General features: G+C 37.8%; 1 protein-coding gene across 2 annotated transcripts in view; it reads left to right on the top strand.

Annotated features, from left to right (window-relative positions):
- Positions 1-316: 316 nt before the first annotated feature.
- Positions 317-16,295, top strand: part of SMARCA5 (SNF2 related chromatin remodeling ATPase 5) — a 46,065-nt gene continuing 30,086 nt past the window's right edge. Inside the window, exons 1-8 of one of the 2 annotated variants that reach the window (XM_024736076.1) lie at positions 317-724; positions 3,904-3,978; positions 9,058-9,224; positions 11,622-11,722; positions 13,215-13,315; positions 14,086-14,265; positions 15,623-15,778; positions 15,877-16,008. In XM_024736076.1, the coding sequence (XP_024591844.1) occupies positions 548-724; positions 3,904-3,978; positions 9,058-9,224; positions 11,622-11,722; positions 13,215-13,315; positions 14,086-14,265; positions 15,623-15,778; positions 15,877-16,008 (1,089 nt within the window). In that variant the 5' untranslated portion in view covers positions 317-547. Of the gene's footprint in view, positions 725-3,903; positions 3,979-9,057; positions 9,225-9,314; positions 10,293-11,621; positions 11,723-13,214; positions 13,316-14,085; positions 14,266-15,622; positions 15,779-15,876; positions 16,009-16,295 lie in introns of those variants that run through there. The other variant, XM_024736077.1, reaches the window with a different exon arrangement.

Below are 16,295 nucleotides of genomic sequence, written 5' to 3'. Positions count from 1 at the left end.
GGGCCCTGGAGGGGGCGTGGCCAAGGGCGAGGAGGAGAGAATGCGCATGCGCAACTGGAACTCAGTCATTTAGCCAACTATCAATCTCGCGAGTGTTGAAAGTCGGTGGCGTAGGTAGTAGACCTGGATGCAGGCGAGATAGATGATCTCTACCAGAGGAAGAAGAGGAGGCGGCCAAGTCGCTGCGCGCTCCCGGTCCCTCTTTCGCTTTCCTTTCCTTCTCCCTCAACCCTCCGCCCTACAGTAAATCAGCCCGCCTTCCTGACCTCAGTGACCCGGGTGACTCCGCCCACTCTCGTCGACGTGATTCCCGCCGTGAGGTAAAGCGCCGGTGGAACCCCGAGCCCGGCGGAAGAGGAGGACGACGAGACGGGGAGGCTGCTGGGCCTGGCTAGGGCTCGTCGCGGAGCCGCGGCGAAGGGGGCGTTCGGGTGGTCCTCTCGCTCCTCCAGCAGCTCATTGCGACGTAGCCTCCCAGGCCTAGGCCTCCTCCTCATCTCTGCCGGGCCCGGCCTCTGGCAGCAGCGGGTGACGCAGAAGGAACATCATGTCGTCCGCGGCCGACCCTCCGCCACCCCCGCCTCCCGAGAGCGCGCCTTCCAAGCCCGCAACCTCGGCCGCCGGCAGCGGGAACAACAACAGCAACAAAGGCGGCCCCGAGGGCGTCGCAGCCCAGGCGGCTGCCTCTGCGGCCAGCGCCGGCGCCGCGGACTCTGAGATGGAGGTGAGAGCGGCTCGTGGCGTGGGGAGACGGCGGGATAGGGAGGAGGAACTGGTTCCCTCGCCTCTGTGTTAGTGATGAGACGCAGAGCCGAACTTCACCCCTGTGCACCCAGACTCGGCCTCGGACCCTGTGGATCCGAAATGATGCTCTCACCCTTGCGCCCTGTGCCTAGCCTATCCCAGCCGACTCAAATGGATCTCTGGCACTTCACATTTACATTATTTGTCTCTTTGGCGAACCTTGCCAAACCCTCGAACGCTCTTGTTAGACACATGTTCTTGATTACTGAGGCCGAGTGGGATTCTACCTTTTTTTTTTTTTAAGCTACACTCCCATAATTCCCTCGCCCATCTCTGAATCTCGATTTTAGTTTCCACTAAACTTGGGGGGAGGGCGAGGGAGATTTCCCCTTAGGAAAGAGGGTAGATGGGCGCGGTGGGGAAGGCATTTAAAAGGAGCGCCTCTGAGGACTTGGGCCTCCTTTTCTTCATCCCGGTCCTTGCGGGGGAGGTATCTGTTCCGGGCAGAAACAATGGCGAGAGCTGGATAGCCGAGGGCGCAGTGGGGATAAGCGGGGCGCAGCTGCTCCTTTGGAGGGAGAGGAGGCTCCTCCCAGGCACTGTTCCATGGGGAGGGAACTGACCAAGGCGGCAGCAGCTGTCTTGAACCCCCGTCTCATTTGGGGAGGGGTGATGGATGGATGGATGGATGAGTTAGTGAGTCAGGGGCTTTCAGACCAGCGCAATTCCTCTTTGGGGGCCTTGGCCTTTTTTTTTTGAAAATTGGTACCTTTCACTGCCGAGCCTGTCTTCTGGGCTGGGACTGGCCGGCCAGGGGATGGTGACAGTACTGCGGGGGTGGAAAGATTGGGGAACTGCCAGGCGGGTCTCTTGGGTGTGCTCCAAGGCTTTGCGATGTCTGGGAACAAAGTGATTGCTTGCTCCTTCCAAATTTTATTCTTGGCCTTCAGTCTGTTTTGAGATATTTTATAGTTGCAGCCCAAAGATTTCTGGGAGTTTTCCATTCTTGGACAGATTGAGCGAAGGTAATACTGTTCTGAAAACGAACGTTGCTGCAGGATTAATAAGGAATTGGTAGCGCAGTTTACCATTGAAGCATTTGGCGCAGTAGTTTTATTTGGGCAACAGCGGTCTAATCTAGGGTGAAGTAACATGTTACTAGATTTTGAAAGAACTTTAAGGTGACGGTGGGTTTTGGTGGATTAGGACATCTGGTGTTCTGTAGTTTTCAGTGACGAGCTTTGTTTAAAAATCATATCTGGTGTTGCCTGTTTTCTCTTTCTTCAGGTTTTAAATGGTTCTTTTGCATTCCCAGGGTTAACTTGGATTCCTGCTTCGTGGTTTAAGGGGGTTTGAAGTTTGACACTAAAAGCAATTGTATGTAAATATGCAGTTCTCTGCAAATTGCTGTCCTTAGTTGTCCTCAGCTTCTCAAAAGGGGCTGTCATTCAACTGTTGGAATAACAACCAAAGTCTCACAAGAGGTGTTATGGAAACATCAGAAAGCAGAATAATTTAAAGCCTAAACTAAATATTTTGGCTTTCTAGTTGCTATTTTTAAGTTAAAGTGGAATTAAAGTTTAACTATGAATACTAATGTTACAAGTACCAAATGATGTCAGTGGTATTTTTATTTGCCAGATGGGGAAATTGAGTCTTTTGGTAAGTAGAACCCACATCTGGCTCGGAAGCTGACCCTTTCCCCGGATATCTTGCCCTTTCATATTCTTACAAAAAAGGTGTTTGACGATTTCATTTATTGAAGAATGACTTAGTTATTTTTACCTTCTTAGAATAGGAACATCAGTAATTTTATCAATCTTTTTACTGACTAGTTTTAGTTTTTATTTTTTCCTTCACATTATACTGTGATTTTTCTTTTCTTGGTCTTTTAATTTGGGTTTTTCCAAAATCATTTATTTTCTGACAGAGCCCACTTTGCTAGAAATATTAGCTAGCTTTCCTACGTATTAGGTTAATTTTTTCTTTTTGCTTGGTACTGATAGGTCACGGAAGCAGTCTCATTTTTTGTTTATTATTGTGATCTTTTTGGCAATGTGGATGGGGCCTGTCTTTGTTCATCCTCATTTCTCAGTATTGACTCAACTGATAGGTAGGTACACTGTATACCAATAACTATATGACCTCAAGAGTCCTAAATCCAAACCTTTTTTTTTTTTTTAATTAAAACTGTGAAAGAAATAATGACTGCTGTTGGAAAGCACATCTTATTTTTTTAGGATGTATTTGACCTTCCATGGTATCCCATTACCATTTTGTGAAGTAGGCTAGGTTGGTGGCTTCGTCATTTTTACTTGTGGAGACCAGAGATTTGTGATGAGCTTAAGGTTACACAGGTTCCTACAGGTCTTAGCAACGAAGTTAGACTTGAATTTGGGTCAGTTGACCTCTTAATTTTAGTGCTATACCAGCCCCATCCCCCCAACTTCTTAATCACAGGTAGCTTTATTACAGTATGTATTGACACACAGATTAGTACATCATTAATGAAAATTAGACTTTTACCAGCTCTTCTTATGTTCTTTTAATGGATGAGTGGAACTTTGCAGTGTAGTTGTTGCTGTTATTTTATTGTTTGTGGCGTTTTGAATGTCAGGGTGAATAAATTTGCAAAAATAGCACATTTATTACCAGTTAAGGAATCAGATTGTACTTAAAGGGTATTCACTTTAGGCTGCATGATGAAATTTTTAAATTTTCCAGAAGATGGGAATCACCGTGACTAATGCGGCTTTCCAGGTGTATATTTGTGTAGCAGTACAGTAGATACTGCAATTTTATGATTAAAAGGGAACGTATTTTCTTCACATTTTATACTGTTGAATTTAGCTTCATAATTTTTGATTAGAAAACGAAACATTTGCTGAAAGTAATTTTGTTCTGGGATGATGGAGATAATAATCTTGTGTTTCAGTCTTGGCAATAGCCATGCAGTTTACATATTTGGATTAAATAAGTTGTTAGCATCATGGTATTTTTCATCAAGGTTTCCTATCAGGTAGGATGACAGCCATTTAAGTATCTGGGAAATTTGGGACAGGAGTGTATTACTTTGAATGTGTTTTGGGCAGAAATCAGTCTAATAATGGTGTGTTGAGTATTCTTGAAGAACAATCCATGATTTTTCCCTCCTACCAGGAAGTATTTGATGATGCGTCTCCTGGAAAGCAAAAAGAAATCCAAGAACCAGATCCTACCTATGAAGAAAAAATGGTATGTTCTAGGCATATGAAGAGTTTTATATAAGCTTTTATTAGGTGATTAAGTGTACCAAAATTGAAGCACAGATACCCAATTTAAATATGTATAACGTGGAGTACTATAACTTTTGTACCTTACTTGACTGTGTAAACCAAATATAGAAGTATTGCATGAATTCACATATTATGTAAATATGTGGGTTATGCTAACACCCCTTATATTTTAAGATTTAGCATTGGGAGTGAGGTGAGTTAAAGACCAGAGAAGTAATTATTCAAGGTAATGTTTATTCTGCATGTGTCTGGCATTGTACTCTACTGGTTATAAAGCAAATAATACATGCTCCTTGCCTACAGCCTTCTTATAATATGGATGGGATCTTTACAAAAGAGAATATGAATGTTATACTTGAAAAATACCCAGCTCATGTTTCATATCCTCTTAGGAAACTTTATTTTACCCTAAGTTAACCGGTACCTACAAAGAGCTTTAAATTTAAATTTAGATTCAATAATAATGACTAATAGTGAATGATTATTGTGTAGCAGGCCCTGTTCTAAGTGCTTTGTATGGATTAAACTCATTTAATTGTTTTGAAGTCTTAAAAAGTTAAAAAAGCAGGTGTAATAATAACACCACTACACAACACAGTATGCTTCTTAAGAGTGGGGACAGTGTCTTCATCTTTCTGTCTTCAACACCCAGAATAATATCTGGCACATAGTACATTTTAACAAATCTTACTTTCCCCTTGTTCTTTGACTTTCTCTTCAATATCAATAAATGTTTCTGAATCTCTTAAATAGCTTCAAAATCCTAAAAGTATGCACATGTGTATATGTATACACATATATAGTGTGCATAATACATATTGCAATATGTAGAGTAGAAATGATGTATTATTCTATGTGATTTCTATTACATTTATATATGTGTATATCTGTAACTGTCCTGCTGCCTTTCTTTGCTGTCAAACTTAATTGAAGAAAAAGATACAATTTCCAGCTCTACTTTTCCCATTTGTTCCTTTAACGCTTCACAACTTAGATTCTGTCATTAACACTGTACTAGTGATTCTAATGGCCAGTTCTTTGGCTTAATTGTAGTTTGATTTTCCTTGCTGTCACTTGTGTTTGACACCATTGACCACTCCACAGAATTTTTTCTTGCCTTGAGAGACCTTTTTTTCCTTGATGATGTCCTATTTACTTGACTAATTCCTTTGTCCTTCTCATTACATTCTGAACATTTGTTCTTGGACAGTTTGATCCTTGTCACTGGTTTTCATCTGCCATCTCTAAGCAGATGCCTCCAACCATTGCATTTTCATTTGTTTGTTGGACATTTAAGTCCCTTTGGTACCTCTTATTTAGGAGTATCCAAAATTGAATTCCTTATCTCTACCCCACACTTATACTTAGGATTATCTCAATGAATGAAACTTTCTCTTAATAAATACCCAAGCTGTTACAGTACCTCTTAGTTTTAATAGTCTTGGCAAATTTAACTTCATAAATATTTCTCTTATCTTTTCCTCATCACCCTAGTTCAGTATTCTTCTGTTGCATGAATTATTGTGTTGGCATCTTTATTTGGTTCCTTTCTGATGATCTGGCTTCCACATCTCTTTGTGTTTTTGCAAAGTATATTTACAACACAAATCTGATTATATAATGGAGGTTTTCATGGTTCTTTACAATGCTTCTTGTCTTCACGGTTCCCTTTATTGGAAATTTTTTCTCACTTCCTACAGATTTTTTAGTCTCCTAGTTTAATTTCCTTTTTCAACATCATGATCTTGAGAAGCAGTTTTCTTCCAAGCAACTTCTTTATCATCTGCTAGATCCTATTCATAGGTAAGTCTTGATATCCACTCTTCATTCTTGAACCCAAGATGCTGAGTACTACTTGAGAAAACTAAAATAATAGTGCTGACTGGTACCGGAATAAGTTTATGGTTTTTACTGTCTTTGGCTTTCAACAGTCCCATTTAGCCATTCTAAAACTTTGCCACTCTGATTAAGTGTTCTACTCCTTTTCTGCCACACCCTCATTTTCAGTCTTCCTCCACAAAGAATTGCAGGCCCATCATCAATTTACTTCCTCTCTGTTTCATGTATGGCTTCTACTGTCCTGGTCGTTTCCTTCTGTCTCAGAGAAAGAAGCTTTTTCCAAGGCTATTGATTTTAATCTTCCATTTGATTTTATGCTTCATTCCTTTTAGGTTCCTAATCTTATTCTATTGTTTCTGATTTTTAGGAAGCGATTTTTCTCCTTAAACCTTTTTTTTTTTAATTGAGGTGTAGTTGATTTACAGTGTTGTGCCAGTCTGTGCTGTACAGCAGAGTGACTCAGTTTTACACATATATGCATTCTTTTTTTAATATTCTTTTCCATTATGGTTTATCCCAGGAGATTGGATGTAGTTCTGTGTGCTAAGAGTAGGACCTTATTGTTTATCCATTCTAAATGTACTAGTTTGCATCTACCAACCCCAAATTCCCAGTCCATCCCTCTTCCTCCCCTCCCCCCCCCATTGGCAAACACAAGTCTGACCTCTATGTCTGTGAGTCTGTTTTTATTTTGTAGATAGGTTCATTTTCCTTACCCCTCTTTTAAGATCTCAAGTCATTTTTATCTTAACCTTCTCATTTTTTCAAGCAGCAAGGTCTTTGCCTGTTATTCCCCTCAAACCTTTGCCACAGTTCTACTGAAAGCTTATTCTGTGTGTTCTGAACTTGGTTTTTTGCAACTAGTTTGTAACCGAGAGAGAATTTTGGAAATCATGGAATCTTTTGTAAGGCCCTGGTGAAACTTATATTTAATTCTTTAAGACAGTAGTTCTCAAACTTGACCTTGTAGAAGATAACAGAGAACAGAGATCTTGGATATTTTTGGTCTGATGGATCATGAACCACACTTTGAAAAAATACCACCTTAAGACATCTAGAGCCATTAAAGGTTTTTGAGCATTAGAGAGGTGTGATAAGGTCTAAGAATTGGGGGGACCCCCTCCCTTCTCTGTTGAAACATTACCTCTGTTCGGATTTTCCTGATCTTCCTGGTTAAAATTTCAGTGCTACTTGCACTTGCCATCACTCTGCTTTATTTTTACTTTTGAGTATTCATCATTTTCTGACAATCTTACATAGTTTACCTATTATGTTCTGTTTTCAATATTGGATTATAATGAAAACTTCCTAAAGAAACAAAACACCTTTTCTGGTAGACACACAGAAGTATTTTTTGAATTGAATAGGTATTTATGAAGAAAAGTTGATTTGAAAATGTTTTTAAAGAAGTGAAGAATACATATTCAGTGATTTGAATACTGTAGAGTAGCTTTTACTTTAAAATATCTAGACTCTGACCTATCTGAATTTATTTCCAGAGCTTATTTATCTTGATCCAAACATAGCAACAATAATAGTCTTTTTTAAGTAGCAGCATCTTTCTCATTGCATGTTCTTGGCTTTTCTTTTATTATACATGTATTAGGAAATGAAATTGTGCAAAATACATATATGTATATGGATCTCAGTTCAGTACTTTAAAACAGTTTTTTAGTCTTCAGAAACAAACAACTGAAGCTTGTCATCTATAGGACATTACTAAGGAGAAACATGTTGACCTGTTGTTAGTTGTATGGATTGGGCTACATTTGTGGTCCAGTGAAACAGTCACCCTGTGCCTTCCTGATAGCAAATTGGGCTTCAGTTTTACCTTGGTATGATTTTAAAAAATTATGTTTTCCTTTAAAAAATACATCGTTTTTACAACATTACGATGTTTGAGTATCTCTGGTGTTTGCTAGGTAAAATATTCTTTTGGAATTCATTCTAAAATTGACATTTTAAGCATTTATAGGTAGAGATGTTGAGTTGAGTAACTGGTTTCTCTGTTTATTGAACTCTTGTCTTCTTGTTTCTCCTTTTTTTAACCAAACTGTTAGAGTGTCTGTAAAAAGTCTGTTTTCTTAAAGGCTCTAGATTTCCCTTGTTTATTTATTTTTATTTTTTAAAATTTTATGCAGTGTTTCATAGAACTAACCCCCGAGGGTTTTTTTTTAAAATAATTCTACAGCATTTCTATTTATTTATTGATTGATTGATAGGCTGTGTTGGGTCTTCGTTTCTGTGCGAGGGCTTTCTCTAGTTGCGACGAGCGGGGGCCACTCTTCATCGCAGTGCTCAGGCCTCTCAGTGTCGCGGCCTCTCTTGTTGAGGAGCACAGGCTCCAGACGCGCAGGCTCAGCACTTGTGGCTCATGGGCCTAGCTGCTCTGCGGCATGTGGGATCTTCCCAGACCAGGGCTCGAACCCGTGTCCCCTGCACCGGCAGGCAGACTCTCAACTGCTGTGCCACCAGGGAAGCCCCACCCTTGTTTATTTTTATAAAAACTTGATTTCAAGATCTGAAATGTTTTTTGGTTTAAATTCTTCCATTCTCTTTGTGTGATAAATAGGGAACATTCAAAGCAGTAGATCTTAGATATGAAAATAAGAAATGGTATTAAGAACTGCATTGTGTTAAAGAATATTTCATGAACTTAATAGATGTTTTTCAAGCCTGATAGCCTTTTAAAATTTAAAACAGCCTAACTGATGAATGACCAATGCATTTTCCCCCCTTCTGAATAAATACACTTGTATTGCATAATGTCTTTTGATTTTTTATTTGATATTTTTTCGTCAACTGTATTGAAGTATAATTGACACACAAGTTTTATATCTGTTATTCAGTGAGTTTTGGCAAACACATGCGGTCATTTAACCACCTTACAGTCATGATGTAGAACAGTTCTGTGATCCCCAAAACTTTTGCTCCTGCCCTCACCCCCTTGCCACTTCAGATCTGCTTTCTATGAAATCACTACTTAGAATATCATATAAGTTGGATCGTACAGTACGTAGTCTTTTATGTTTGGTTTCTTTCATTTAGTATAATGCTTTTGAAACTCATCTGTGTTGTTACCCATAGCAGTAGTTTGTTCCTTTTAATTTCTGAGATTGTTGTGTGGAGGCATGTTGAAACCTTGATTTCTGAAGTTGTATTAATATTCTGATAAAATATGTTTTAAAATTTTTTGCAGCAAACTGACCGGGCAAATAGATTTGAGTATTTATTAAAGCAGACAGAGCTGTTTGCACATTTCATTCAGCCTGCTGCTCAGAAGACTCCAACCTCACCTTTGAAGATGAAACCAGGGCGCCCACGAATAAAAAAGGATGAGAAACAGAACTTGCTGTCAGTTGGCGAGTGAGTAATATTTGATACTTAATAGTTGAAGCAAACTTATTTTTGATAGTCTTCATTAGGAGCATAAAATCACTTTATTAAAAAAAATTGTTTTGGTGCTGTTATTTATTTGGCCTGATTGGCTTGGCAGGATATAGCCATACATGTATAAATAAATAAAAATTTGCATAATGCTTTATTTTTATATGGACTGAATAGGGAATTCAGATGTATTCCACTCCTTGGAGTGGAAACAAATGCAGAGGTTAAGCGGCCTATTTAACATCACCTAGAAGGAATTAGAATAATCCAGCTTTGAATTTAGATCTGACTTGGGGTGTGCTCTGGTCTCCTAAACCACATACATGCATTGAGGGTATTGCTATTATCTGAAGTCTGTGCTTGTGTGTGGATGTTGTGATGATTTATGCCACAGCAGTTTAAAATTTTTGTTACATACTTAGTTATCTTTATATAAATTGAAGTGTCAAGGCGTATGATGACACTGTTAGGTGGTGGTTCAATATGTGTAAAGTAATTCTTACATGTTGAATTTATAAATTCTTTTTTAGAATTTGTGCTGGTTGGATAACTAAGATGTTCAGTTTGTAATAACAAATTTAGGGCAATCTCAGCTCCCTGGAATGGCTATATGTAATTTCCAAAGTGAAAAATGAAATGTGATCAGTAATTAAAATATGCTAGGTTATCTAAAAGAGGAGAGTACAAACTGTTATCAACACTGTTAAATTTACTACATAGTATACAGAAACATGGAGGTATTAGCTCTATCTCAAGGGCATTATCATCAAAAAGCATATTACCTTAATTTTATTTGGGGTATTCTACTCAATCTGATATATCTTTTTTGCTAATCCATTGTTTGTAACCAAAGTGCTTTTGTTTTAATACGTGTGAAACTTCATGAGAACTTTGCAATTCAGATGTATTTAAATTTTTCAGACTTGAAGTTTGCAGCTGTTTAAATAGCGTCAGTCTCGTGCTCTGGAAATGCAGACTGCTGTAATGGATATTGTTATGGGGTCATCAGTATGATGGCATGAGAAGAAACACTTCTATTAAGAGCCTGTAAGATAAAGATACCATGTAGTAAATAGATAAAAAATTGTTCAGCTTTGATCTTATTAGTGTTGGTGAAGAAAAGGAGTCTTGGTTAATAGATTTCTTTTCTACCCATCAAACCATCTTAAATGGAAAATTAGCTTAAGTGAAGTAATTAGGGTAATGGTACTGTCCTGTCCTTCAGTAAAAGTAGATATATGCTTTTTTTCCCCTTTCCGTCATCCAGTTAACAATCAATGATGCCTCAATTTGAAGTAATAAAGCATATTCCAGCTTTTATCTTCAGTGTTACCCATAATAATTATCTTGATAATATATTGTGAAGGAGATTTTATAAAGAAAAAGACGAGGTTAAAATTCTCAGTTTATGGAGAATAACTTGGGGTTGGGGGGGCGGGTAGATCTTTGCACTAAGTTTCATAGGTTTGGAATGCAGAGAAGCACAAGAAATAACACCCTAAGACCTTCTGATTAGAAGCACATAAAACAAACAAAAACATCCTTGCATTTTTATTGCCTTGGCCTGTATTTCTGAGGAATATTTCTGTGTCTGGGAAGGCTGATTATCCTCTCCCATCAAGCATGTAGTTTTGGTAGAAATAAGCAGTAAGTTAGATTTAGAGGTCACAAGAGTGGAATCATCTACTGTTTTCTAATTTAAATAAAACTATTTGTTGAAAAAATGAAGGTATAATTGGAAACTTGAGAATTGGGGCGTAAATAGTTTTACTTACCTGAGTCCTTTAGAGATTAAGACATCTGGCAATATTATAACTACAGAAAATTAGTTATTAAGAGGAAGTCTCTGATTCTCTTGGGATGTAGAATCTGGGCAAGTGTATTTAAAATGCTTTGAGTAATTCTGATGAATCTAGTTAAGAGTCATTGCTTAAGCCCAAAGTCTATTCTGCATATTCTGCAGCTTTTGGTGAAAGCTGTAGTTTTAAAAATGTGACTTCTGGTACTATTTGAGGTCGGGGTGGCGGGGGGGGGGCAGGTAAAATACTTAACTTTAAAATGCAAATTATGAGGTTTTTCTGACTGCATATTTCCTTGAAATTAGATTATCACATTTATGTTTATCACGTTCTGGTTAACCTAAGGTATTACTCTATTTTAAAAACTGTATGTATATCTTAGAAAGCCATGTAAAACATTTCAGGTTTAAATTTACTAATGATTTCTACTGTTTACTTTTTTGTCTTAATTTTCATCCCTGTTAAGAAATTATTGTGTAATCTTGGTCAGCCTCTTGACTATTATGTTGAAATAGTAGCTGGTAGTCAAAATGAAAGCCAAAACTCAAATCACTTGATTTTATTTTAAACTTGACAGCTATCGGCACCGAAGAACAGAGCAAGAGGAGGATGAAGAATTATTAACAGAAAGCTCCAAAGCAACCAATGTTTGCACTCGATTTGAAGACTCTCCGTCATGTACGTTACACATATTTAATTACTTGATCTCTGAAACATCCGCTTGTGAGATATCCTTTGGTTAATGTTTTGGATTTTTCTTGGCTGTAATTTATAAATGGAATTTTTAGTGATCTTTTGAAATTTATTGATAGTGAAATGAACTTCAGATATTTTTTGGATGGAAGCCATAGTATATTAGTACAATAGTGGTGCTGTATTTCAAAGGGTCATAAAACACCATTGTGCTTGTTGTGGCCTGAATGTATATGTAAAACTGGGAATGAAGTTTGCCTTATATTTGCCCCAGATAAGAAGTCTAATGTGTAAAAAAGGGCACTTCATAAAGACTGTTTTTACTCATCTTCTGATTTTCTATCTGTTTTAAATTTTTTTCCAAAATGTACTTGTTATTAAAGGTTTTCCAAGAGAAAACATGGTTAACAAGGTTTAGGTTTTACCCATACATGATCTTGGTTGTCTGGTGGCACGGTTGTCTTCACTGAAGCTCAGCGTTTTTTTCCTGACCTCCTTTCTCTGTCTCACTTGATGACAAGTTTGTATGATCATAGTTGTGAGCAAAAAAAAATTTATAATAGTCAATATAGGATGTATAGTTTGGATTTGTTATCTTAATAATTAGCAAACTGAACTTCGGGGAAGATAGGATTTGGTTAGAAATTCAGCAGGCTGGTTAAAGCGTGTACCTCCAGATTTTTTTTTTTTTTTTTTGCTACACAGTACGCAGTTTCCATTTCTTTTCATGAAGCTAGAGGCCAGAACCAGATTTACAAGGAGAAAGGAAATTTGAATGATTTGTTTATCTCTTTCTCACATTCCTACATTGTAACTAGTTTTCCCAGCATTGATGAACTTTTCATCTCAAAGCAGTGTTTTTCAAAAGGGATGGAGTACAGAATACATAGTTTTAAAAAAAAGTTGGGTTATTTATGATCCATATACTTAGTAATTATTATGGGGTGGGAAATATGTAATAAACCCTGAAAGAGATACAGTTCCTTTTTGTAGGACCCCTTGGAAAAGTAAAAAAAGTAAATTAAGGAAGGGTAAAGGAAAAACAGTCTCTTCTAATTCCTATTTCCCCTTTGTTAGGACAAAAACAAAGTCCCCAGAGGTCATCAGGGAAGGTGAAAACGTTTGGTTAGAAACACTTGTAGTAACATTGAAAAAGGAAATAGAGAGGCCAAAGAGTCTCTAGGACCAGTATATGGGTAACATAGGAACTGAGTGATTGAGGTACTCTGATACCTCCTGTCATGGTTCCTGTACTCGGTTGTCTTCCATATCCGTCATCTCCACTCCAGACCACCGCCACTACCTCCACTGATTTGAAACTTGCAAAATTCCCATTCTTAACACCCAGTAAAGAAAGTACAGTCAGAATAAACATGTGTAGGCCCAAGTTAAACCTCTGAGTATCAGATGGAGGGGGAGCTTCCCACCTGTTTTTATTGTCTTTAAAATGTGCATGTCGTTTTTCTTTTGTTCTTAGATGTAAAATGGGGTAAACTGAGAGATTATCAGGTCCGAGGATTAAATTGGCTCATTTCTTTGTATGAGAACGGCATCAATGGTATCCTAGCAGATGAAATGGTATGTGTTTGATAGCTTTGTACAAGTCCACATTTTATAATTTAAAACCTTATACATCATTAGATTTATAAAAGTTAAGGCTTGCAGCATATAGTTTATTGATCATACTCTAGAACTGTTAGCAAACTAACCCTCTGTCAAACTGATAAAAGCTCACTTTAGTTGCATAAGTGGGATCTTACATCTGTACTTCAGCTGTGAGGAATTATTATCTATGAAAGTATAATAAATTTAAAAACAATACATTTTGAGAAACATGCCTTTGGTTGACTTTTACAATGTAGTGATTTGGCCATCTCCCTTCAATTCTACAAAACACAGGTGGTGGGGTCAATTGAATGTCATCGAGAAATATTTTATCCATGATGGTAGCTTGTACAGTTCTGTCCCGTAAAACATTATATCTTGTTTACTATTTACTAGTTATGCAGTGAATGTTTTATGTTTCCCTATAGCTATAGTGCCAAGACAGTTGCTTAGAGAAAGTATGGAATCAAAAGAAATAGGTCTCAATTCTAGCTCTGCTAGGTGACCTTGGGAAAGTCACTTAAATATCTGGGCCTTATGGAGATGGTAATAGTACATCCTTCAAAGGCTTGTGAAGGTTAAATGACGTAACGCTCGTAAACTTGACACATACCAAGTTTTTGCCATTTGTTAGCTGTACACATAGCTTTTCTTTTAAATGTTTCCGTATATGTCGGGAAGGATGAATATGGAAGTCTGTTTTGTTTTTGTATTTCATTGCTTTGTGTTTATTTTTCTTTCAGGGCCTGGGAAAGACTCTTCAAACAATTTCTCTTCTTGGGTACATGAAACACTATAGAAACATTCCTGGTCCTCATATGGTTTTGGTTCCTAAGTCTACATTACACAACTGGATGAGTGAATTCAAGAGATGGGTACCAACACTTAGATCTGTTTGTTTAATAGGAGATAAAGAACAAAGAGTAAGTTTCTCATATTTCATTACATTTTTGATATTAAAAGAATTTGAATTTAGGTTTTGTGGGAGGAGGATAACTAGAGGAGGGATAAAAGGAGAGAAAAAGAGTCCAATAATAAGCTTGGTCTTCACAAATATTAGTAATTTATAAGTGGAATATTTTTTTGATGGTTAAGATTTATACTATGAAAATGGAGTTGTAGGCTGTAGAAAGCTATAAGAATATAGTTGTTTTCTCCTGCTTTCTGGGGGTAGTTATAAAATCAAAGGCTGTGTCTCATTCTAGCAGCATATTCTTTTTTTTTTTTTTTGCCGTACGTGGGCCTCTCACTGTTGTGGCCTCTCCCGTTGCGGAGCACAGGCTCCGGACGCGCAGGCTCAGCAGCCATGGCTCACGGGCCCAGCCGCTCCGCGGCATGTGGGATCTTCCTGGACCAGGGCACGAACCCGTGTCCCCTGCATCGGCAGGCGGACTCTCAACCACTGCGCCACCAGGGAAGCCCCATTTTCTTATTTTTAAAAGAAGTTTTGAGTGTGTGAGGCAGTTAGAAATTTAAGGAGCCAGATTTTTAGATTGATGTATATAATGGTAATAGTCATGGAATAGTAATTTGTAATAGTAAATAATAATGTAAATAGTAACGTGATGAGTCGGTATGATAACTATCGAAATAAGTTAAAATATTGATAAGTTGGCACATCCTTTTTGGAAGAAGATATGGAAATAATGACACTATTAAGAGTATAAAATTCAGGTTAAAAAATGTACTCATACTGCATTGAAGGACTATGTACCTAATTTTGTTTTCCCTTTATTCAGATATCAGTGATGACTCTAGATTTCTTTTCTCCCTTTTTGTATTCTAAGTTACAAAATTGCTTATTATGCTTTGAAGCCCAGTTGTTTAACCAGTCTTTAGTTTCCTCACCTGTAAAATGAGAAAATTAATAGCAATGTCTTAATAGATGTATAAACATAAAAGGAATGAAAGTGCTTACTGCAAACTAGCCTTTACTCCTTATCTATCTTTATGTCAGAAAACTCTCTATCCTTTTCTAAACCTATGTGCTAAGAATTTCAGCACCTAGTGGAATCGAGGAAAGAAGACATTTTAATAGTTAGTCTGTTGACTTTTGTACCGAAGAATTTTGTCAGTTTGTTTTTACTAAATGGCTCTGACATGATTACTTCATGGTTAATGAAGTTACTTTGAGCTGGTTCTAGATGCTGCGTACTATAGATGACTCTTCTTTTTACTCTTCCCAACCCCCTTTTACATAGTAGATTACATCCTTGTCATCAGTAAATTTAATGTATAGATTATTTCTGCATGGTGTAAATTTTTTCTTCTGCTACACAGGCTGCTTTTGTCAGAGACGTTTTATTACCAGGAGAATGGGATGTATGTGTAACATCTTATGAAATGCTTATTAAAGAGAAGTCTGTTTTCAAGAAATTTAATTGGAGGTACTTAGTTATAGATGAAGCTCACAGGATCAAAAATGAAAAATCGAAGGTAATTTGATATTTAGATGTGCAAATCATTTGTACCTTAGTTTAGAATTCGATCGATGTACAGAATATTCATTCTAATGATGAATTTGTTTCTTTCAGTTGTCAGAAATAGTGAGGGAATTCAAGACTACAAATCGACTATTATTAACTGGAACACCTCTTCAAAACAACCTGCATGAGCTTTGGTCACTTCTTAATTTTTTGTTGCCAGATGTCTTTAATTCAGCTGATGTAAGTATTTCTTATTATTTTCTAGTTGGAATAATTTTTTTTAATACTATACATTTTTGTAATAGAATTGGCCTGCTTCAGAAGTCAAACAAATGGGGCTTCCCTGAGTGGTGCAGTGGTTGAGAGTCCACCTGCCGATGCAGGGGACACGGGTTCGTGCCCTGGTCCGGGAAGATCCCACATGCCGCGGAGCGGCTGGGCCCGTGAGCCATAGCCGCTGAGCCTGCGTGTCCAGAGCTCCGCAACGGGAGAGGCCACAACAGTGAAAGGCCTGTGTATCGCAAAAC

The sequence above is a fragment of the Neophocaena asiaeorientalis genome, unplaced genomic scaffold, assembly GCF_003031525.2.
Source record: "Neophocaena asiaeorientalis asiaeorientalis breed wild unplaced genomic scaffold, Neophocaena_asiaeorientalis_V1.1 scaffold7, whole genome shotgun sequence".
NCBI lineage: Eukaryota > Metazoa > Chordata > Mammalia > Artiodactyla > Phocoenidae > Neophocaena > Neophocaena asiaeorientalis.
Note: the sequence above shows the minus strand (reverse complement) of the source record. Positions and strands in the feature narration are given on the sequence as shown.